This window comes from Phyllobates terribilis, unplaced genomic scaffold, assembly GCF_046119375.1.
Source record: "Phyllobates terribilis strain yellow unplaced genomic scaffold, ASM4611937v1 Scaffold_1__5_contigs__length_1240528914, whole genome shotgun sequence".
Classification (NCBI taxonomy): Eukaryota; Metazoa; Chordata; class Amphibia; order Anura; family Dendrobatidae; genus Phyllobates; species Phyllobates terribilis.
This window is the reverse complement of record NW_027362761.1, coordinates 305710574-305734740: the sequence shown is the minus strand read 5'-3', so window position 1 is coordinate 305734740 and position 24167 is coordinate 305710574. Positions and strand designations below refer to the sequence as shown.

At 41.9% G+C, this 24167-nt stretch overlaps 1 protein-coding gene across 2 annotated transcripts in view; it reads left to right on the top strand.

The window, feature by feature from the left end:
* Positions 1 to 24167, top strand: part of SPPL3 (signal peptide peptidase like 3) — a 105091-nt gene that overhangs the window by 55478 nt on the left and 25446 nt on the right. For both annotated transcript variants that reach the window (XM_073673567.1, XM_073673564.1), the window contains one exon: positions 21504 to 21581. Coding sequence is in view for 1 of the 2 variants with exons in the window: in XM_073673564.1 (XP_073529665.1) it covers positions 21504 to 21581 (78 nt within the window). In the remaining variant the exon portion in view is untranslated. The remainder of the gene's footprint in view (positions 1 to 21503; positions 21582 to 24167) is intronic.

Sequence of the window (24167 nt, the reverse complement as noted above, 5' to 3'; positions counted from 1 at the left end):
TTGGAGTATGTTCAATTTATACTAACTCCGAATCCACTGCCCTGCTTAGAAGAATTGGGCTATGTTCACACTTTGCGTTTTTGCATTACCTTTTAATGCAAATTTTAAGCTGCCTTTAAGTGGCTTACAAAATGCTTTTTGCTTAGTTTTTGCTGCGTTTTTTGCTTACTTTTCACTGCGTTTATTTACTTTGTTTCTGTCGGTACATTTGTGTCTTGTGCATGCTGATAAAGTTTAGTGTATGAAAAAAAACCTGATTCAACTTCATCAGGTTTTGGCACCAAAAACACAGCAAAACCTGAGGCCTGCGTTTTTTGCAGCGTTTTTGCAATAAAAGCAATGGGTAAAAAAAACGCTGAAAGTGACATGCTGCATTTTGCAATAACGCAGCTCTTTGACTAAACAGTTAGGAAAAAAAACTAGGTGTATGCATGAGATTTCTGAAATCTCCTAGACTTTGCCGGTACTGTGAAACGCAGCTAAAAATTTGCATTAAACGCTGAAAAAAAAAAAAAAGCGTGTGAACATAGCTTTGCTGCTGTTGTGAAGTAACAGGGTGATGACACAAAATATTAATTTTAGTTTTCTGGTTTATTCACTTTGCATTTTGTTAAAAGTAAACTATTACCACTTCTATTTTTGAAAGTATTCTTATTTTGCAGCTTTTTTTCCCTCACACTTGCCTAAAACATTTGCACATTACTGTGTTTTTTTTGACCCAGATAAAAGATTGGAAATGAGGCGAACAGAATATCTTTTATGATATTTGTGTCCATTCAAATTATTGGGTTCATTACTGGAAAGTCTTATTTCCTTTTTTATGATTTCGCAACGCATCTAAGGCTGTGTGTCCGCATTTCCGCAGCGGCAATTCCGCTGCAGAAACGCTTAAACGCTTGGTAGAAGGTCTGCCATGTTCCCCAATGATAATCCGCATGTGCTGTGCACATGCTGCGGAAATTTCCGCTGCGGATCATCATTGTGGAAAGATCCGCAGCATTACCAATTATTTTGGTAATTGACTTGCATTGAATCGCTTAATATCCACATGACTACATGTGCACATGCGGATATCATGTGGTTCAATGTGCAGATGGTACCCGGGTCTGGAGAAGAGGAGACTCTCCTCCAGACCTGGGTACCACAGTACCTGTTAAAAAAAAAAAAAAAAAAAGAAAGAAAGATTATACTCATCTTCTGATGGCCCCTGGTCTCCATAGCGATGCGTCCTGGCTCCCCGGCAGCTCACGATGGTCTAAAAGGACCTTCCATGACGTCATTTAGTCATGTGACGGATCACGCAACCGCTGACGGCGGTCGCGTGACCTGTCACATGACTAAATGATGTCATGGAAGGTCCTTTTACACAACCGCGAGACATCGGGGAGACCAGACGCATCGGATAAGGAGACCGGGGGCCATCGGAAGGTGAGTATAATGTTTTTTTTGTTTGTTTTTTTTTTTTTACCACTTTTATTCTTTTTTTTTTTTTAACTAACTAGGTCACACTATATAAAATCCATGTCGGTTGCATAGATTTATATAGTGTGACCAAGTTGTCAAGCACTTTCCAAGTGATGCAAATCGCATGTGAAGAACGCTTCACTTACGCTCGTCCCTGGCAGGAAAATCGCGATTTTTCTGCCAGGGAGACACATAGCCGTAGTGCTTCGTTTTTTTCCGCAATGATAACCACCAGCGGAAATTTCTGCAGCATGTGCACAGCACAGCATTATCATTGGGGAACATGGCAGGCCTTCTACCATGAGTTTTTTAAGCGTTTCTGCAGCGTTTTTGCCGCTGCGGAAACGCTTAAACGTATCGTGGGCACACAGCCTACCAATTATTTTGCGGAAGCGCTGCGTTTTCGCCGCCATTGACTTGCATTGAATCGCTTGGATTCCGCATCACTGCATCTGTACATGCGGAATCCATGCGATTCAATGTGCGGATGGTACCCGAGTCTGGAGAAGAGGAGACTCTCCTCCGGACCCGGGTACCATAGAACCTGTAAAAAAATAAGAATAAAATAAAAAATAAATATTTTATTTACCTTCTGATGGCCCCCGGTGTGCTTGTCTTCGCTTGCTGAAAGATCGCGGTGGACTGAAGGACCTGCGCTGACTTCATAGTCATGTGACGGCCGGTCCTTCAGTGTAGTGTACAGCGAGCTGCCGGCAAGCCAGGACAGAGCGAAGCAAGACTCCGGGGGCCATCGGAAGGTTAGTATATATTTATTTTTTTTATTTTTAACCATTCTTTGGGGTCACACTATATAAATCCATGCAATTTGCATGGATTTATATAGTGTGACCAAGTTGACAAGCACTTTGCAAGTGATGCTAAAATCGCTTGGAAAGCGCTTGTTAACCCGCATGCGGAAATGCATGTGAAGAACGCTTCACATCCGCATGTCCCTGGCAGGAAAAACGCATGTACAATCCGCATGTACAATCCACATGTACAATCCGCATGCGTTTTTTTTCTGCCAGGGAGATGCAGAAACGCTCAGGAAAAAATCCTTAGCATTTCTGCATCGTGGGCACATAGCCTAAAAGTGGAAAATGCTGGACGTGTGAACAACAACTTTAGGATATGTGCAGGCAGAGATTTTTGAGCTGTTGTGCTTTTGAAATAAAAAATCTCAGAAAAAGCAATTGAAAAATTCACTCTTCCTATTAATTTATTTGCTTCATTGTTAATCCTTTTTGCTGTTTTATATATTCACTTTTTTGAGTGTTTGTTTTCACTGATTTAAAGTAGATCCTGATAGTTTGAAGCAAATTCTAAGCACTGTCCAAAAGAAAGACTGCAAAAGAAAGAAAGCTTCAGGGGAAAAAAAAACTCTTCACAATCGCTTCAATGAAAGAAAAACTACACCCCAAAATGATTGTTTTCGGAGGCGGTTTTTAGTAGAAAATCTTATTGTTGAATGCATCAAAAAAAACTGTACGTGATTCAGGAACATATTGGTAGTCAGGCTCATAGCTTTCTGATCTCATGCCTGCTCATAACAATCATTTATTAAAGGGGTTGTCCGGACCAAATCGATAAATCTGCAGCCTCACAAGTGTATGGAGTGAGTCCATGCCCACTGGCCAGGCTCTGGCGGGGAGTATGTATAATGCATACATACCCTCAGGTCCTGGTTCAGAAACCGGTGAATCCCTGCAGTACACAGTGCATTCGCTGAGGGGATTCATAAGTCTGCAGTCACACAGAGTGACTGCAGACTTATCGGTTTGGACTAGACAACCCCTTTAACACACGTCTTAATACAATTATTGACTATATCCAGTAGTCCAAAACAGATCTCCCTTTAGGTACTGCTGTAATTTACTACTACTTTTTTATAGTATATTTATAATTCATTTTACATTAGTATTTGAAAGTACACCATACATAAGTCACAACTTCTGAACATGCGGCCACCTCTCTGTTGTTTTATTACCAGTATATTAGTATTAACCAGTGGCCAGCACATTACTGCTCCAGAAAGTCACTGCTAATCACTGTTTTGTTGCTTAGCTTGACTGCAGGGTACCGGGAATCATTTATATGGGAAATTTTTAAAGGTTGCATAATACTTTTTTGTTATTTTAAAGATGCATATTTTGTTTTTGTAATTTAATTTTTCTTTTTAATAAATAAATTTTAAAAAAAAGTTACAAGGCTGAGAATTCCAAAGTAGGAAGTAGGATGTTGGGGTCATTATAGTGAGTTTATTCCACCTAGTTGAAATGCCATTTAGTCTTCTTCCTAGTTTAAGATATCTCAAGTTTACCTTTGAGCATTTCTTCTAAGCTTGCACAGAGCTTTACATAAATCTATATGAAAAGTTGTGTAACCTTGCAAATAACTTGCGTTACTTCTTTGTTGGGATCCTGGGTTACAGCCTGTAATGGTTCAACTCTGAATTCAGATAGTGGAGAATTATACCACAGTAAACGGATAGGAAAAACTGTCGTGCATAATAGGAGATCTGTTAAGCTGGTATGGATCCGATAAGATTGTTGATTGTTTCCTATAGGAACCTATAGGAACCAGCAGAACTGTGAGCGTAAATCCGTTGCAGTTTGCTTCTGAAGTCTTATTGGCACTTCTCCATGCACCATATACTTCTAACATACAATTAATAAGTTATGAAAGCGTAGAGAACACGTGAAGAATAGCTATCAGACTAAATGGGATTGGTTTCTAGTCTGCAGCCATGGAGATACATAGGTCTTTATTAGTGTTGAGCGAGTATGTTCTATTAACCCTTTCGCCGAGTATGCTCGGGCCGACCTCCGAGTATTTACAGCTGCTCGGTGATATGGTTAAATCGCTCCCGTGTGCATGATTTGCAACTGTTTGACAGTTTTATTACATGTGAGCAATGTCTATTTCTTACACATTCCTCACATGTAATAAAGCTGTCAGACAGTCGCAAATCATGCACATGGCAGCGATTCAACCATATCACCGAGCAGCTGTAAATACTCTGAGCTCGGCCCGAGCATACTCGGACAGAACATACTCGCTCAACCCTAGTCTTTATAGAAGCTGTGGAAACTAAATGGAAATTTGAACCGGAAATAAATCTAAGCCTGACCGACCATCTAATGCACATGTGTTAAACTCCAGCCCGTGGGCCAAATCTGGCCCGCAGGGTGGTTATATTTGGCCCCAGACACCCCTATGTGAGGCCCATTATTCTGTATGGGAGGACTGTGTGGGGCCCATTAAACTGTATGGGAGGACTGTGTGGGGCCCATTATACTGTATGGGAGGACTGTGTGGGGCCCATTATACTGTATGGGAGGACTGTGTGGGGCCCATTATACTGTATGGGCGGACTGTGTGGGGCCCATTATACTGTATGGGAGGACTGTGTGGGGCCCATTATACTGTATGGGAGGACTGTGTGGGGCCTATTATACTGTATGGGAGGACTGTGTGGGGCCCATTATACTGTATGGGAGGACTGTGTGGGGGCCCATTATACTGTATGGGAGGACTGTGTGGGGGCCCATTATACTGTATGGGAGGACTGTGTGGGGCCCATTATACTGTATGGGAGGACTGTGTGGGGCCCATTATACTGTATGGGAGGACTGTGTGGGGCCCATTATACTGTATGGGAGGACTGTGTGGGGGCCCATTATACTGTATACTTGTTGGCCCACGACTTTGTCCAAGTTTTTCATTTTGGCCCTCTGTGTGTATAAATTTGATATCCCTGATCTAATGTGTGTGGGTACTGTTGGCGTTCAACATTCCTGACCTTTTTTTCCCTCATTCACATGCTCTATAAAATAATTTGACCTGTGGTGCAGATATTTAACCACTTTACAGCCTGTGGCGTATTAGTACGCACCAGGCTGTCACCCCCTGTTCAGCGCGGGCTACGGCGCTGAGCCCACACTGAACCGGGCACATGTCAGCTGATTCTTACAGCTGACATGTGCCTGCAACAGCCGCGGGTGGAATTGCGATCCATCCGCAGCTGTTAACATGTTAAATGCCGCTGTCAATCTATGACAGCGGCATTTAACATCGCCGCGCCGGAAGCTCTCCACTTACCCCGCCCATCGGTGACCCCGTTCACGTGATCGCGGGTCACCAATGCGTGGGCATGACAACCCTGGGTCTGCTGCGGACTCCAGTGGTAGTCATGCGCTGATCGCTATGAGCGCCACCTAGTGGTCGGCACTCATAGCACAGGACCATTTCTTCAACATAGAGGTGATCTGCTCATCACCTTTATGTAGCCGAGGCGATCAGACAAGTGCTGCTTCTAGTCTCCTATGGAGACTATAGAAGCAAGCAAAAAGTGAAAAAAAATGTTTTTAAAAATATTGAAAAAATTAAAAAAATATAAAAGTTTAAATCACCCCCCTTTCGCCCCATTCAAAATAAAATAATAAAAAAAAACCCCACATACACATATTTGGTATCGCCGCGTTTAGAATCGCCCGATCTAAAAAAACAAAAACAAAAAACAACTATGGTATTGAACTTTTTTTGCAACTTCACCGCACTTGGAATTTTTTTCCTGTACACGATTTGAAAGACATTACTGGTTTTACCATAAGTACAACTTGTCCCGCAAAAAGTAAGCCCTCACACGGCCATGTTGACCAAAAAATAAAAACGCTATGGCTCTGGGAACAAGGGGAGCAAAAAACGAAAATGCAAAAACGGACAATTCCTGGGTTGCGAAGGGGTTAATGTATAGCTTATCAGTTTGTGCTGTATATTTCACCATTTGCCATGCCTAGGTTGAAGCCTGTGGAAAATGTGAAGCAGAATTCTCCTTTTAATATTTCTGTGACTCTCACACAGATTTTATGTACTGAATGACACATTGCATACCTTTTTTCGAAACTTCAGTTCAGGGATTCACAAAATTCCACACAAAAAAGTATACTATAATTTTCCCAGGGGAAAAAAAAAACCACCAAATCAACATGTCCTATGTGTTGAGTAAATGACAGATTTTGACTGTGGTTTTAATTCATTGCATTGCATCAAGTGAAATCCGCAGCTTATGTCTTCACAATTAATAACAAAATCTGCTTGTAACGTTTAATTTTCATTGTAAATTTTGGTGAAGATTTTGGAAAGTTAGATGCAGAGACACAATAAAAAAGGTTGTGAAGGGCTTGGCTCTGTACGGACATTCATGACATTTTATGAGTGAGCACAAAGAAAAAAAAATGCGTGCTACTAATAGAAGATGAATAAGCATGGAGCTATACATTATAGTGTCGCAATAACCTTCTTCTAGCAATCGCAGTGCGTTGTGGAGGATAAACCTACATCAGTGGTATGACTTGTCGCCATGCACTGATTTCAGTGAAAGACAAACCCCTCTGTAATAGAGGCTGTAAGGATGAGTGCAATTATTATGTATTTTCAACGTTTGTTCGGGTAGTTTTCGCCTTTATGTAGACTATAAAATTCAAAGGAAACATAAAGGCCAAATCATCAAAGCTTTTACAGCAGAAAAGTGGTGTAAAAGCTTTTGGTGTTTTCACGCCACTTTGCATTGGTTCCACCAACATGGACGGGGCGAAGGAAGGAGGGCAGTTTTACGCCTAAATGTCAAATTCATCAAATGTTCCAATATCTTATTCACCAGAATAGCTACTTCAGTTCTTGACTAGAGTAGCAGTTCTGCACATTAGAGGGTGCGGCGTGAATGAGGGCAACTCTCATATGACTGGCATAGAGACAGAATGCCAACACAGCTCTGTTAGAGACTATATAATTTTCACTAGTGGTAAACTTGTATAGGAAACAAGCTGCTGTGCAAGAAGCACACAAAAGATGCAAAAGCCATCTGGATCAGTGGGATGAGAATTACAAATGGAGTTTACATTATCTTGGCTTCTTTGTATAATAGAAAACTTAATGTGGTTGTTTTTTTTTTTTTTTAATTTATGTTTTATACCTGCTTAAATTCGGACTACAAATGATCTCAATAGGAAATCTGCATTTTCATTTAAGTGCAGTGGATTTTTTTCCATTCAGTTTGCAAGCGATATCTGCGGTATATCAAACTGCAGATCTGCAGCAAAAATTTGAGGATCTATCTCACATTTGGGGCAGTTACTGACTTCACACCTGAAATGTCTGATTCATAGGTTTCATTCAGCCATCAATGAAACAATGTCTCGGTACACACTGCAATGAATGGATAGCCTATGAGGCTTTCATTTTTGGGTCAGTAGACCGCGCGGCTAGTCCGTACATCTGGTTTGTACACGGATCGTGTTTCACAAATGTATGAATTTGGCCTAAGTACAGTTAGCCTTTTAAAAGGAGAATATCAACAAAAAATTACCTATTGTGTAAAGCAGGTTTTTGAGTTAAATGTATTTAAAAATGTATTTATTTTTTTTTTTAAGCAACCTGTAATAAAAAAAAATTAAAATAGAAATCGTGTAGATTCACACCCATTACTGGGCTCTTTTTAAACACAACTGATAACGCAGGATCCAATAATCACAATAGGTGATGTCACAGCTGACACTGCTTCTCCTCCCTTCACAATGACCACTGCACATGGTCATCAGATGCTTCAATTCAAAAGATAGTGAATGTCCATCTGTCATTTCCTGAAAGAACAGGAAGTATAGTCTAGAATAGCCCCAGTGGACAGTCTAAAAATTACAGGATCTCTATTTTAATTTATTTTAATACAGATTGTGATATGAAAAAAACAAATGGCTTAACAATTTTTAAAATGTATATTTAAAATAAAATCCTGGTTAACACAATGTCATTTTTTCATGACATTACACCTTTAAACTGCATTTCCCTGGTGTGTTGCATGGGGAAAAGCTAGATGAGAAAAGCCAAATGTGAGATTTGCCTAAATTCGGGGTTAGTTAACACTTGGATCATCTTTAACATGTACAAACTCTGCTTTGTCCCTCATGTTAAAAGCCAGCCCTCATGTGGGCGGATTGTCTTTTCAAGGTGTGAGTTTCTAGTTTGACGTAAACAAAACCTACAGGTTGTGTAATGACAAGTTCTCCAGCTTTCCAGTATACTTTTTCATTGGCCATTGTAAAGTATGTACAGAAGCTGAATACTTGTACAGGCCTAAGGCTGTGTGCCCACGATGCGTTTTTTTAAGTGTTTTTGCAGCAGCAATTCTGCTGCAGAAACGCTTAAAAAACGCATGGTAGAAGGTCTGCCATGTTCCCCAATGATAATCCGCATGTGCTGTGCACATGATGCGGAAATTTCCGCTGCGGATTATCATTGTGAGAAAATCTGCAGCACTACCAATTATTTTGTGGAAGTGCTGCTTTTTCACCGCCATTGACTTGCATTGGAACGCATGGATTACGCATCCCTGCATCTGTACATGCGCATTCTATGCTTTTCAATTTGCGGATGGTACCGGGGTCTGGAGGACAGGAGACTCCCCTCCGGACCCAGGTACCATAGAACCTGTAAAAAAAAAAAAAAAAGAATAAAATAAAAAATAAATATTATAGTTACCTTCTGATGGCCCCCGGTGTGCTTGTCTTCGCTTGCCGACAGATCGCGGTGGACTCAAGGACCTGCGCTGATGTCATTTAGTCATGTGACGGCAGGTCCTTCAGTGTACCGCCAGGTCCTTCAGTGTACCGCGAGCTGCCGGCAAGCTGAAACGCATCAGAAGGCAAGTATAGATTTATTTTATTACCATTCTTTAAGGTCACACTATATAAATCCATGCTGGTTGCATGGATTTATATAGTGTGACCAAGTTCTCAAGCACTTTCCAAGTGATGCTAAAATTGCTTGGAAAGCGCTTGTCAACCCGCATGCGGAAATGCACATGAAGAACGCTTCACATCCGCATGTCTCTGGCAGGAAAAACGCATGTAAAATCCACATGTACAATCCGCATGCGTTTTTTCTGCCAGGGAGATGCAGAAACGCTCAGGAAAAAATCCGGAACATTTCTGCATCGTGGGCACATAGCCTAATACTACCAACAGTTCCTGGAAGATTATATGCAATCCAGACATCTCTCTGTAAGGACGCATTTACACAGAAAGATTATCATGGACAAGTATTCTCAAGAATGCTAGTTTCACAATAATCTTTCTGTTTAGGCAGGCTGCCGATCAGCCGATGAATGGGTGAAATGATCTTTTCAACAGTGCAAAAGATCATCGTTGTTGGAGGTGCATTGTCCTGTGTAAACAGGTCTCACTGTGTCAAGACCTTTGGCGGCCTATAAGCACTCCGCAATCTATTACAGATCACTCAGTTCTGCCTGCGTAAGCAGGCTATTAAATGATTGTCGATTGGAAAAAGTTTACTGATTGGCGGTCTTTTAGTGCCAAAAGTCAGTCTGTGTAAACAGACCTGAAGGTTCACATGTCGTTTTTGAACGGATACATCATTAACCCCTTTGTGACAGGACCAATTTTTTTTTAAATCTGACCAGTGTCCCTTTATGTAGTAGTAACTCTGAAATGCTTCATCAAATCCTATTGATTTTGAGATTGTTTTTTTGTGACACGATACTTTACAATAATGGTCAATTTAGGTTAATGTCTCTTGTGTTTATTTTGTAAAGTGTTATTTTGTTAGCATTTTAGAACGTTTAAAAATGTAGAAGTAATTTTTTCATTTTTTCAAGGAAATTTACGAAACTTCTTTTTAAAGGGACCAGCTCAGTTTTGAAGTCACTTTGGGCGTCCGGTATGTTGGAAACCACCTAAAGGTGATAACATTTTAAAAACCGCACCCCTCAACGTATTTAAAATTGCTTTCAGGTAGTTCATTAACCCTTCTGGTTCTTTTCAGGAATAATGGAAAGTGGCATGAAAAGAATGAAAAAGTTTATTTTTACCACCTACATTTTGATAACTTCTGAACAGGCCACTGTAGCCAGCAGTCTCTAATGCCCCCATCTCACATAGCGAGATCGCTAGCAAGATCGCTGCTGTGTCACGGTTTTGGTGATACAACAGCGACCTCACCAGCGATGTCGCTATGTGTGACACTTTGCAGCGATCAGGCCCCTGCTGTGAGGTCGCTGATCGCTGCAGAATGTCCTGGACCTTTTTTTGGTCGTTGCCCTCCCGCTGGTCCGCACACATCGCTGTGTGTGACCAGCGGGAGCAGCGATCAGGCTGGTAACCATGATAAACATTGGGTTACTAGGGGCACACGCGCACTTAGTAACCCGCTGTTTATCATGGTTACGAGCCTGCTAAAGTGAGCGGTAACCTCCCGCTCACCGTAGCAGAGTGGTAACCATGATAAACAACGGGTTACTAGGTGCGCGTGTGCCCCTAGTAACCCGATGTTTATCATGGTTACCAGCCTGCTCCTGCTTCAGCAGGCTGGTAACCGGAGCAGGACATCGTGGAAAGATTCTTTCCACGATGTCGCTGCTCCCCTGATCGTTGGTGAGCCTGCCTGTTTGACAGCTCACCAGCGACCACATAGCGACGCAGCAACGATCCCTGACAGGTCGTATCGTTGTCGGGATCGTTGCAGCGTCGCTAAGTGTGACGGGGCCTTAAGGCTGTTATTTGGCCGTAAACTGCCAAGGCAAACATCAGGACCACACAATCAAGATGAGGTTAAAGAGGAAGCCCCCACCCTCTGTTAACCATTTAGATTCTATAGTCACTATTGACAGCAGACTCTAAGGGGTTAAACGTCCATGGTCGGTGCCAACACTGATCGTGGCTGATGCAGCAAGTTGTCAGCTATAGTGTACAGGTGACAGTTGCAGGATTGTCACCTGTCGGGGAACGCTACTGTCTTATATCTCAGGTCAGTAAAAAGACTTCTATTGGTCACTAAGTGGTCAAAAAAAGACTATCTGTTTAAAACTGCACACTTCAGTTTTTGTTTTGCATCCATTTTTATTCAGAGACACCCCTAGTAAAAACTGAGCAGCTCTTATATTTTGGGCATGATTTCATCAGGATAGGAGGAAAAGACATTTTTTATGATACTTCCATTCCAATTCAAATGAATGGATCCTGTACTGGAACGTTTTGGTTACATTTTTGTAACCAAAACCAGAAATCACTACTAAACATGTGAACAAAGGCTAAAAGTATCAAGAATGAGGGTTTTGTGCTGCGGATGTAGAAGCTTTGAGTCAAAGCTGTAACAAACTATTTACATAAAACTAGAAAGCCACTTCTGTACTTTTGGGCATTGTTCCCCTTGTGTAGCAAAATCAAAACAAACCCCTTCAGAGTAACTGAAGGTGGCAGGTGTTGCACAACTGTATGTAGTCAATAAGGCTATGTTCCCACGATGCAGAAATTCTGCATATTTTTTACACTTCTCCCTGGCAGGAAAAACACATGCGGTTTTCCCGCCAGGTAGAAGCGTTTTTGCATGCATTTCTGTATGTGTGTTATCAAGCACTTTTCCAAGCGATTTTAGCATCACTTGGAAAGTGCTTGACAACTTGTTCACACTATATAAATCCATGCAACCGGCATGGATTTATAGTAGTGTGACCAAGTTAGTTAAAAGAATAAGAATGCTAATTTTTTTTTTTTTTTTTTTAAAAAAAGATTATACTCGCCTTCCGGTGTCCTCCCGGTGTTATCTCCTCTGCGTCCGGTCTCTTGTATTGCTCGCGCTGTTGTGAAGGACCTGCGGTGACGTCATTCAGTCATGTGTCAGGTCATATGATTCAATTACGTCATGGCAGGTCCTTCACAACAGCGTGAGCAGTGCAAGAGACCTGACGGAGCAGACAAAACACCGGGAGGACATCGGAAGGCGAGTATAATCTTTATTTTTTATTTTCATTTTTTTTTTTTTTTACAGTTTCTATGGTACCCAGGCCTGGAAGAGACTCTGCTCTCCTCCAGGCCTGGGTACCATCAGCACATTGAACCATGTGATATCCGCTTATCTACATATAGTGATGCGGATGTCACGCGGTCCAATGCAAGTTAATGGCAGCGATTACGCTGCATGGCAGCGATTACGCTGCGTGTCCGCAAAATTAATGGACATGCTGCGGATTTTTGAGTGCAGCATAAATGCTGCGGAAAAATCCGCAGCATGGGCATTGACATTGCGGCTTGTCATTGGGGACCATGGGGGGCGGATTACCACGCATTTCCCAAGCGTTTACGCTGTGTAAATTCCGCAGCATAAACGCTTGGAAAATGCTTCGTGGGCACCCAGCCTAAGAAACATATCCTTAGATATTATTTCTTTGTGGCCATGCTCTGAGATCTAGTGCATGATTACTGCTTCCCAAGGCAACTTTAACTAGAAAGAGAACCTGCACTATAAAGGGCTCAATATAACCGCATACTTAGGCTTCTAATAATGGTTTCCTTTAACAGCTTTTTAATATTTTTTTCATTAGGATTTTTTTTCTGAACCTTTTCTTCTTGCTTTGGGGCTGTATTTTTCATTGTGATTTCATTGTACCACTGGTTTGAATGTGTAAATTGGAATGAGGTCCGTGACTGTGTGGCTCAGGGTCTGAAAAGTAGGTCCTCTGCTTCAGGTGTTTGTGACTATATTTGACTTTGACTTTTTAGCCTGATCCCTGAATCCAGGAACATGATCTTGCCATTTTGGGGATCTTTTGCTAGAGACCTGTTTCTGGGATCTGGCAGTGCGATGGTGAGCATGTGATAGGAGCCTGCTATCTATGTTGTAAGTTGTGTGATTTATAGGAATTGCTTTAGTAAAAGAAGACAAAAAATAGCTGGAAACGGTAAATGCTTAAACTGGGCTACAGTTAGCAGTGGAGTACTACCAGCCCAGTTCTTTTGGTTAGAGACTACTTACTCTCTTATCAAACACTGTAGCTTTACATTTATGGGCAATTTATTTTTACTCACTTACATTGGACCATAAATTTCCAGAGTTTTACAGAAAATTGAATTATTTCTAAGCACAGTCTGTTGCACTGTTCTATCTGCAATGCAGGACGAATAGTCTAGATCAGTGTTACCCAAACTCCAGTCCTCATGGCCCCCAACACATCATTTTTACAGGATTTCCTTAATATTGCACAGGCAATATAATTATCAAGAAATTAGAAATTGACACAGATTTTCTCACCTGTGTAATACTGTGTAATCCTAAAAACATGATCTGTTGGGGGGGGGGGGGGGGGGGCATTAGGACTGGAGTTTGGGAAACACTGGTCAAGATTGCTTGAGGCCCCCAACCGTCCATTCAAAAACATGTATTTTCCATGTTGGAGGAGTGACACCTGTTGGGAGTCATAATTAGTAAGTACTAATGGTACGGCCGTAACTAGAGTCAAGGAGTTGGTTATGCATGTATTCAACCATCGTCATTGTAGTTTTATGGGAGAAATTAAGCACATAGTACGATGAATGAAGCCACATGGACAGTCTCATCCTTTCTGGAACGTGGCCAGGGGAGAAGGAGATCCCAATCTCCTTGTAGGTGAGTGACCTGGAAATCGGAAATGCACATTATCAGACATCTGTTGAATAAACTTTGATTTCTTAAAAGGGGGTTGTCCTTTCCAAATCGAGAAGTCTGCAGTCACTTTGTATGACTGCAGACTTATGAATCCCCCCAGCGCATGCACTGTGCGCTGCAGGGATTCACTGATTTCTGACCTGGGGCCGGAGGGTATGCATGTGTTATACATACTCCAAGGCAGAAGACGTCTAGTGGGTGTGGCCTCGTTCCATAAACTTGTATTGAGCGTGGCTCTGCCCAGTCTAGTGACATGGCCGACTAGAGGGTGCGGCCTCGCTCCATGCAAGTGTATGGAGGCAAGGCTGCGCCCACTGGCCGGAAGTATGTGTAACTCCTAAATACCCTCTGGTCCCAGGTGAGAAACTGGCGAATCCCCATAGCGCACAGTGTGTACGCTGGAGAGATTCACAAGTCTGCAGTCACATAGAGTGACTTAAAACTTATCGATTTGGACCAGACAACCCCTTTAAATACTTAAAGGGGTTGTCCAGTATTTTTATATTAAGCAGGGCTATGGAGTCGGTAAGCCAAAGCTCCAAATCCTCAATTTCCATGGCTCAAACTCCGACTCCACGACTCTGACCCCCTCATACATGGCTCATGTTTAAGTGATAAATTTACTGTAGCACAGATTCATCTCAGCTAAAAGTCTAGACCCTTAGATCAGGAATAGGACAGACATTTATAGGACATTTCATAACTTTCCAAAATTCTTATGAAAAAAATATTCCCCACAAACTGCATTGAACTACTGTACCCAATTTATTATATATTTTAGGAGTCGGAATCGGTTCATTTTATACGGACTCCACCAAAACGGACGCAGACTCCAACTGCACAGCCCTGATATTAAGGGCCTATTTTTCAGTGGGGCTTTATGACCTATTCCATCAGCTGTTGCAGGTGCTGGCAGCAGCCGGATGCACTCAGCTGCAGAGTGGAACAGTGAAGCTCTGTCAACTGTATAGTAGCTCCAGCGGGATAATGCAGATCCACACCGACTCATGTGAATATAGAGGTGGAAGTGCAGTAACTGGCTATGGCCACTGCAATGAGTTCATCCGTCCGCCGCTACGATCTGGTATCGATGATCTATCCTAAGGTTAGGCAATCAATATAAAAGTACTGGACAATTCCTTTAATTTCCCATAAAATGCTGAAACATTTCTTAAAACATTTGTAATGAATTTTCATATTTCATTGCACTTATAATTACAAGCAGGTTGGTGGGGTCTGGGTCCTGAGATCCCGAAAGATCACTAAAGCCAACTCTTCCCCACCCCCATCTCTTAACCAAGAGGTGTGCAGCTCAGGAGACAGGAGGGTACACACAGCCGGAATACAGATTCAATAGCATAGGCTATGAAGCCTATGTCTTCTATTGAATCCGTACTTCCGGCTGTGTGTGGGCTCAGGCATGAGCAGTGTGCTGCTGTCTTGTGAGGGGAGGGAGGGTTTGCTTTGCACAATTGTTGGAGGTCTCAGGACTCGGACCCCACCAATCTGATCGGTAAATATAAGCAAAATGAAATATAAAAATGCATTACAAAGGTATAGTTATACTCTGTAAGAACTTTTGCATTAGCGTGTCCTGTATATATTCCTTCTGGAAACGAAGACAACTGCGTGTTGCAATTCACCGTGTAAATTGGGTGTGTCCATACGATTCACACCCTAAAGACAAGGGGAAGGGTAGCACAAGTTGTCTATTTGTGGGAGGAATAACAGAGGAAAATCAGAGTCCTGAAAATAATCCTGATCTGTTTCATAGGGATTGCAAATATTTTCTGAAACTGACATCTCAGGAAAGCTCCCAGCTCTTCCTAACTTCCCTGGATCAATGGGAAGTCAGCTTTACTTTTTCTGAAAGAAAGGGCCTTCTTTCCCCAACTTCTATAACTTTGTGAAATAAAAACAGGTTACACATAAGCTTTTATGTAACTGTTACATCTTCCGTTTTCTAAATAAAGAAATGTGCAATTTAACAACTCTGATGCATCAATTTTCATTGCTGAAGTCGTTTTTAAACTGCAAAAAAAGTGAGTGACACTGATTCAGCTTCCCTCTACATGTACAATTTCACCTGCTGCTCATCGCCCATGAGCCAGCAAGTGCCACCCTTGTGTACTTCTGAGGAAGCCAGAATTCACACCTGCAGCATGTCACCCTGGCTTTGTTTTCGGCAGTCATTTTGCATGCCATTGCCTTGGACAATCAGTGCTAGTAGGCAGCTGTGTGTGTGGTGTTCATTGTGTGCCTTGAGTGACAAGCTCTCGGTGTGTCTGTAGAAGGTGACTGCAGTGGGAGCAGAGGAGAATGTGCTCATTGTCCAGCCCTGACACAGCGCTCTGTGTCTTGGCCTGGCGTCTTCTACAGCCTCTCTGTGGTGTAAACCCCTGCCTGTGTAACCGACACAAATAGACTTAAGACTGCAAACCAGTCATTTAAATCCCTCTGGCTTGTGTTGTGAGTTCAGAGATGGGGTTGGGTGGTGCTTTTGTCTTGAATGGTAGACGTAGTCTGCATAGTGTGTGTGGGTGGAAGCAGTCGTCTAGCGTCATTCTGCCACCATACCGAACTTTATATTCAAGTTTATTAATGTGGTATCTACAAGAAGTATTCTCTTCTCTCCAAAGTGCTAAATATCTGAAGGACCATACATTCCCTGTGTGTATAACAGAAGGTGTATTCATGGGTTTAGTGTTGCTTATTCACAGTGGATGAAGGCATTCTGTGGGATAAGAACCAAATTCATGGAGGCAGGAGGATCCTCTCTGGATCTGCATCTAGAAACGAAATCTATGTAGAACGGTGACGTCTCACTTGGCATTGTGTAACGTAATTGCGGGTGATTTGAATAATACAGGCGCAGATGCTTCATGATATTTTGACAGATCTAGTTTTACAAGTTTCAGCATTTATGAGAAGGGCTTGTATTTGCTTGTCCTCCATCAAAAAGCTCTAATTTTAGTTGGATTTTTAGAACAGTGTGAGGGGCTCTGTGACTTTAATACATTTACAACTTTGAATCTATAGTGGAATTCCAATATACATGATAATGTTAAACACGTATTTGTGTATTGTGGATGGCTTTCCTCCTAAAAGAGACTGTCTACATGCCTATGGACTTCTCCTAGCTTTAGTGGCATGCAAACAGGAACTCTCCAAAAAGTAATTATTTCTCTGTGTAAAAACAACAACCCCCCCACAAATCCCAACTAAAATGTTCACAAGTAGCAAATCATTGGATGTGAGGTTGCAATACGTCACTGCGAATTGAGTATTGCGTGACACACCGCTTTGTAACCCTAGCCTCATCCACGCATTAATTGATAACCAAAATCGGTGGCCAATGTGGCTCTTGAGGATCCTGGGCATTCATTGGAATTCCAACACTTCCCTAGGGTGACCAACCCAGACAATCCCTTTTAATATGGCTTTGCACTCAGTGCTTTACTGTGACTTTTTTGCATGGCTATTGTTCACACTTTTTGGCCAAAAAACAGTCTGAATTTAAAAATGGAAATTAAAATCTACATTTAAAGGGATTGTCCGGTCCAAATCGATGTGTGACTGCAGACTTATGAATCCCCCAGTGCATGCTCTGAGCCGGGACTTCATGTACACATGCGGATATTATACGATTCAATGTTCGGATGGTACCGGGATCTGGAGAAGAGGAGACTCTCCTCCAGACCCGTGTGCCATAGTACATGTAAAAAAAAAAAGAATTTAAAATAAAAAATAACCTTATACTCACCTTCCGATGGCCCCTGCTCTGCTCCCAGCGTCGCTGCTGGCTCCGTGGCGGGTACCGGTAATGTAAAATGACCTTCCATGACGTCAGCGGTCATGTGACAGGTCATGCGAACGCTGCCATTGGCGGCTCCGTGACCTGTCACATGACCGCTGACGTCATGGAAGGTCCTTTTACATTACCAGTATACGCTACGGAGCCAGCAGCGACGCCGGATGCAGACCGAGGCCGCTGGAAAGGTGAGTATAAGGTTATTTTTTTTATTTTTTACTTTCAAATTCTTTAACATTATGTTGGTCACACAATATAAATCCATGCCGGTTGCATGGATTTATATTGTGTGACCAACTTTCAAGCACTTTTTCAAGTGATGTTAAAATCTCTTGGAAAAGCATGTGAAATCGCATGCTAAAAACTCTTCACATCCACTTGTCCCTGGCAGAAAAAACGCATGTACAATCCGCATGCGTTTTTTCTGCCAGGGAGATGCAGAAACGCTCAGGAAAAATCCAGAGCATTTCTGCATCGTGGGCACATAGCATACATATTCCCGGCCAGTGAGCACGGCCTTGCTTGCATACACTTGTATAGAGTGAGGCTGCGCCAACTAGACAGACTCTGTTCAGAAACCGATGAATCCCCGCAGCGCACAGTGCCAGCGCTGGGGGAATTCATAAGTCTGCAGTCACAGAGTGACTGCAGACTTACCGTTTTGGACCGGACATCTCCTTTTAAAGGTTGTATAATTAAAAAGGGCTTGTAAAAAGTTACTGTCTTTTGAAGACATATAAAATGCTGTGTGACTGAACAACTTTGTTTTATGGCATTTTTGAGCTGTGTAGCTTTTTGTTTAAAATGCTCAGGGTATGGTGTTTCCCCCCCCTGCTGCCTTTCTCTTATGCTTCTCCATAGGGTTTGAAGGAACCAAGGCAAAATGTTAAAAGCGTTTCCATTAACAATGAAACTATTACTGCTTTTAGCTGCTGTCACCTGTCATTCAAAGTTTACGTCCATGTCTGGGTTAAATAAAAACTTCATAATGGGCAATTAATATATATGAGCGAGCGATCCAATTCTCGGGGCCCTGGTCTGTTGTCTGTGGCCACTGAGTAGGAGCCTTTTAAAGGGAATCTGTCAGCAGGTTTTTGCTACCTCATCTGAGAGCACCGTGAGGCTGCGTGCCCACGTTGCGGATTACAAGCGTTTTTGATGCTGAATTTCCGCAGCGGAAACGCTTGTAAAACGCTAGGTAATCCGGTCCCCAAGGTGATTCCGCAAGTTCAATGCCCACGCTGCGTTCAAAAATCCGCAGCATGTCAATTCATTTTGCGTTTCCGCAAGCGGAATTGCCTTGAGCTATGCATAAAAACCGCAAGGCAATTCCGCATGTGGAAAACGCGCGATAAACGCACGAAAAATGCGCGATAAACGCGTGCGGAATTCCGCATGCGTTTTTCCGGGAGAGGACTTGCAGAAATGAAGCAGAAATTTTCAGCTTCATTTCTGCAACGTGGGCACATAGCCTGATATAGGAAAAGAGAAGCTGAATCCAACGATGCATCACTAAGGCTATGTTCCCATGATCAGGAAGTAGCAGCGCTTTGGACGCAGCATATATTTGCTGCATCCAAAGTGCTGCGTTCTAATCACGCAGTTAAATCCACCATGTGGGTTTAACGCATCCTATACATTTTATTGTGGAAATTTCTGTTGCGGAGACTGACGTCTCCACAACAGAAATTGTCATGCTGCGGCTCCTAAAGCCGCGCCACCGGTGAGTTTACGCGGTGGCAAATAGAAGCACAGTGGGCATGGGATTTCTATAAATCTATCCACTGTGCTTGTACTGTGCAACGCAGCGGTTTGGAAGCAGCGCAGTTGAGCTGCGTCCAAACCGCTGCTACTCCGGATCATGGTCACATACCCTTAGGGGTACAGGCACACGTTGAGTATTTGATTGCAAAAATTTCTGCACTATTTCTGAATCTCTTGGTAGGAAAACACAGCCTCACAAATGTTGCGTTTTTGCTGCGGTTTTGCCGCATTTTTTTGCCTGCGGTTTTTCCAGGGCTGTGGAGTCTGAGTCGGAGCCCATTTTGGTGGAATCTGAGTCTATATAATATGTACCAACTCCAACTCATAAAATATATAATAAATTGGGTACAGTAGTTCAATGCAGTTTGTGGGGAATATTGTTTCATAAGAATTTTGGAAAGTTATGAAGTGTCCTATAAATGTCTGTCCTATTCCTGATCTAAGGATCTAGACTTTTAGCTGAGATGAATCTGTGCTACAGTAAATTTATCACTTAAACATGAGCCATGTATGAGGGAGTCGGAGTCATGGAAATTGAGGAGTCTGAGTCGGAGGTTTGACTTACCGACTCCACAGCCCTGTTTTTTTCAGTGCATTCAATAGGTGAAAAATCCAGGCAAAAAAACGCACAGATAATTCACATGCTGCAAATTATTTTCTGCACCAAATCTGCAAGTCAAAAATACTCAACGTGTGCATGACACTTCAGGTTTTTCATTCACTTTGCATCAGGATCGCTTCAGGTTTTGTCACAAATCCATGCAGAAAAAAAACACGACAAAAACATACCCAAATCTGCAACATGTGCACACAGCCTTAGTTTACTGGTTGCAGCCCTTAATACAAAATCAGAATTTTTAGATTTAGCAATGAAGCAGAGCTGAAAAGCTTCCCCTGCTCACAACAGGCTCTCTATATACAGTGTCCGATATCCATAGACACTGATGTGCCTGTCACAGGACGGGGCGTGTCGGACCAGCTAGTCACAGCAATAATGAGTTACTGGTGTAAAACAATCATTGTAAGCAAATAAAAACCGGAGCTTCATAAGAGAGGTAGATGAAATCTGTGTTTTAACCCCTATCTCATGCTGTCTTTAGATTACATGGCAAAAACCTGCTGATAGATTCCTTTTATCCTTCTCTTAACTGCCGGTATCAATGTCATGTGTGCATAATGCTGCTATGATGGCGTTGAACGGGGCCTACAATTCAGAATACACCCCTGTGATTTCAGCCAGTAGGAAGAGGTTTACAGGGCTCGTGTCCGGTGGTCGAGGACCACTGACAAGGCTGCTGGATCAAGGCCCAGAAAATCGGATTCCTCATCTATAGTAGTCAGCAGTATAAATAAATGACACTACTCACCAGTTTGAACCCCTGTGACTTCAACTCTGCTCGCTCTTCTGCTCTCAGCCAGAATGATGTCACGTTCTTCGGTAACCTGACTGCTGAAGCCTGTGATTGGCTGCAGTGGTCAGGTCACTGAACAGTGCATCATCAGATATTCTACCACTGTCGTTCTGTTCCAGTCACCTGTTAAAATCCTTGCTGTTTAAGAATGAGTCTTAAATTGAACCCAGCTGCTATTTACCTCCAGATATAGTGGTAATCTGCAGTAAATAGCATTTATATAATCACTCGCCTACACATTGACTGTCCACACACAACACACACACATACACCCTGCTCTGTAGCATGTGTGTGCAGAGTGCCAGGGAGTGATTACAGAGCGGTGACTGTGTTACAGCTCTTTTCCTATGGCTGGAAGTGAGTATCTGCAGGGAGAATGAAACTTCATTTCTTTTCCTGTAGTGGCGCCAGACATGATTCAAACTCTACTTGCTTGCAGATTACCACTATATCTGCAGTACAGTTAATTTCTTCTACATTCTGATCAGAATTTGGATTATTGTATTTACTAGATGTTTTTCATGAGTTGCCAATGATCTATTTTTTCTTTCTTTCTACAGGGCTTACTCCTTGGTGGATTCCAGTCAAGTCTCCACGTTCCTTATTTCAATCCTTCTCATTGTCTATGGCAGCTTCAGGTTTGTGGTTTAACGCGTTTTACCACCTAAGTATGACGTTTTTTTTTAGCTTCGTAGCATGTTAGTGCTAAACTGTACCGTGCTAAACTGTACCTTGCATGTAAGAAAGCCATAAAATACAGCTTTATACACAGGCACGCTATCTTAACGGACAAGGCTATGCAATGTTAAGAGTATTCTCTGATGAACTTTGAAGCCATTCCTCATTCCGGACAATATGTGATGGTGATATTTCTTAGCACTGTCTGACCTAATTCTTGCAGTTTTGTCCAATATATTGTTTCAATTTTAACTGCTGCTTTCCCTATAGAAACGTCAATCATAAAGGGATTAAAGTTTAAAATTCTGCTCTCCTGCTAAAAAGACTTTCCAATAAATAATTTTTAAGCGTATGGATTGAAAATGTGAATTTGTGGATTTTACTTAAAGATATATATCTTGAATAGTGACAAGTATACTTTTCTGTGGATGGGGCTTCAGGGTCCTTTCATTGGCCCACATTTATTATTAATCTTAAAACTACATTCACACATCCATTATACATGTCCCTGTGCTACCCGTGATTTTTTTTTGTGCTGTACACTGACTCCTAGTTTTATTGATCCACATGCACATCCATGTTTAAAGCCAATCCCTGTGTCTGATCAGTTAGACTCAGCATGTCCTGTTCTCATTTCTGTTGCAAATCAGACTGCCTTTAAAGTCCATTAAAGAAGGATGAAAAAAAAAATGGAAGACATACTTTCGGCATTCCATCCATTTTTTTTTTAACTGATCTGTTCTTAACATTTCTCCAAAATTTTTATGTTGAGCTGGATACACAATGTAATAGTGGCTGTAGAGCGGAATACTTTTTTTCCCACCTCTCCGTTACAGATACATTAGCAAAGTATTGACACCTAATGAGTTAACTTTTATTAAGTGGGTATTATCAGATAGCAACTCATGCAGGGAGAAATACACGCCCCTAGTGCAAACACCCATGTAAACTTAGTTTACTCATTATGAGGTAAATACAGCTTTATTCTGCTCTGCACCCACTATTATATTGTGTGTCCAGCTCGACATGCAAAATTTTATGAAAATCCTCTTTAACCCCTTAACGACCACCTTTTTTTTAACCAACGATGGCTGTTAAGGGGCTTTAATCCTCAGCACCGCTTTTTCACGGCGCTAGGGGTTACTTGTATAGTGGTGCCAGCGGGCGGCAGCTGAATATAACAGCTGCCTCCTGCTTCATCGGCCTCTACTGGTTTTAGAAACAGTTGGGGCCATTGACTCCTTAAATGCCGTTGTCAATTGCGACAGCGGCATCTACGTGGCGAAAGGGGAGATTTTAAACACCCCTTTTAACAACATTGGCCCCCCACGATCGTTATCACAGGTGCCGATAGTTGCCATCACAAAGCTAGGTCATCTGATGACCCCAGGGTACGGTGGCCTGTTAGGCACTGCTATAAGCAGAGTGTAAAAGGCTGAGTCAGTGCAGAACTGACAGGTCTTATACACTGCAGTACATGAGACCAACAATCAAAGTGAAAAATATTCGTGTCCCACATTGGGACTAAGTGAGAAAGTGTAAAAAAAAAAAAAATCCGCACAAAACTCACGAAAACCCATCCGTTTCACCACTAAAAACGCAGCTTTTGTGTTTAAGCAAAAAACATAGATAATTTCTTATCACCGCATCCGGAACAACAAGATCTATAAAACGATCACGTTATTTATTCTGTATGGCGAACACAGTAAGCAAAAAATTAAAACATGGTTAAAAATGAAACTTTTTCATCATACTGACACACACAAATTTAAATAAAAAGCAATGAAAAAGTTGTATGTAACAAAAAAAAAAATGGTATAAATGAAAACACCAAATCTTCCCGCAAGCAAGCCCCTAATATGGCTCATTTGGTAAAAAAAATTAGAAAGTTACAGCTCTTAAAATATGGTGATGCAAAAACAAATGTGTACAAAAGTAGCGAAGCATAAAAAAAATATAACTCTGGTATCGCTGTAATCTTACTGACCAATACTGTTACCGCATAGTGAACCCTGCAGAAAAATAAATAAAATAATAACTGAATTTCTGGTATTTGGTCATTCTGCATCTGAGAAATCTGAATAAAAAGCGATCAAAAAATGTTATGTACCCCAAAATGCAACCAAATCTCTAGCTCGTCGCACAAAAAATAAGCCCTCGTACAGCTTTGTTCATCAAAAAATAAAAGTTACAGTTCTCAGAATATGGCACTGAAAAAATAATTTTTTTATAAAGCATTTTTACTGTTTGATAGTAGCCAAACACACAAAAAAAAATATAAATTTGGTATCGCTGTAATCACACAGACCCAAAGAATAAAGTCACCTGATCTTATACTGCTGTTTATTTGTTCATTCTACTTCCCAAAAATTAGAATAAGGATGGGCTCACATTTATCCTGCGCTCCCATCTGAGCACTTGCGTTGGAGTTTCCGTGTAAATCCCAAGAAAAAACGCTATTCAGACGGAACCCCAGACTAAACAACTCGCCATAATGAGTCACATTGGACTTTGTCTGGTCTCGGTTGCGGCAATGTCCCATGATT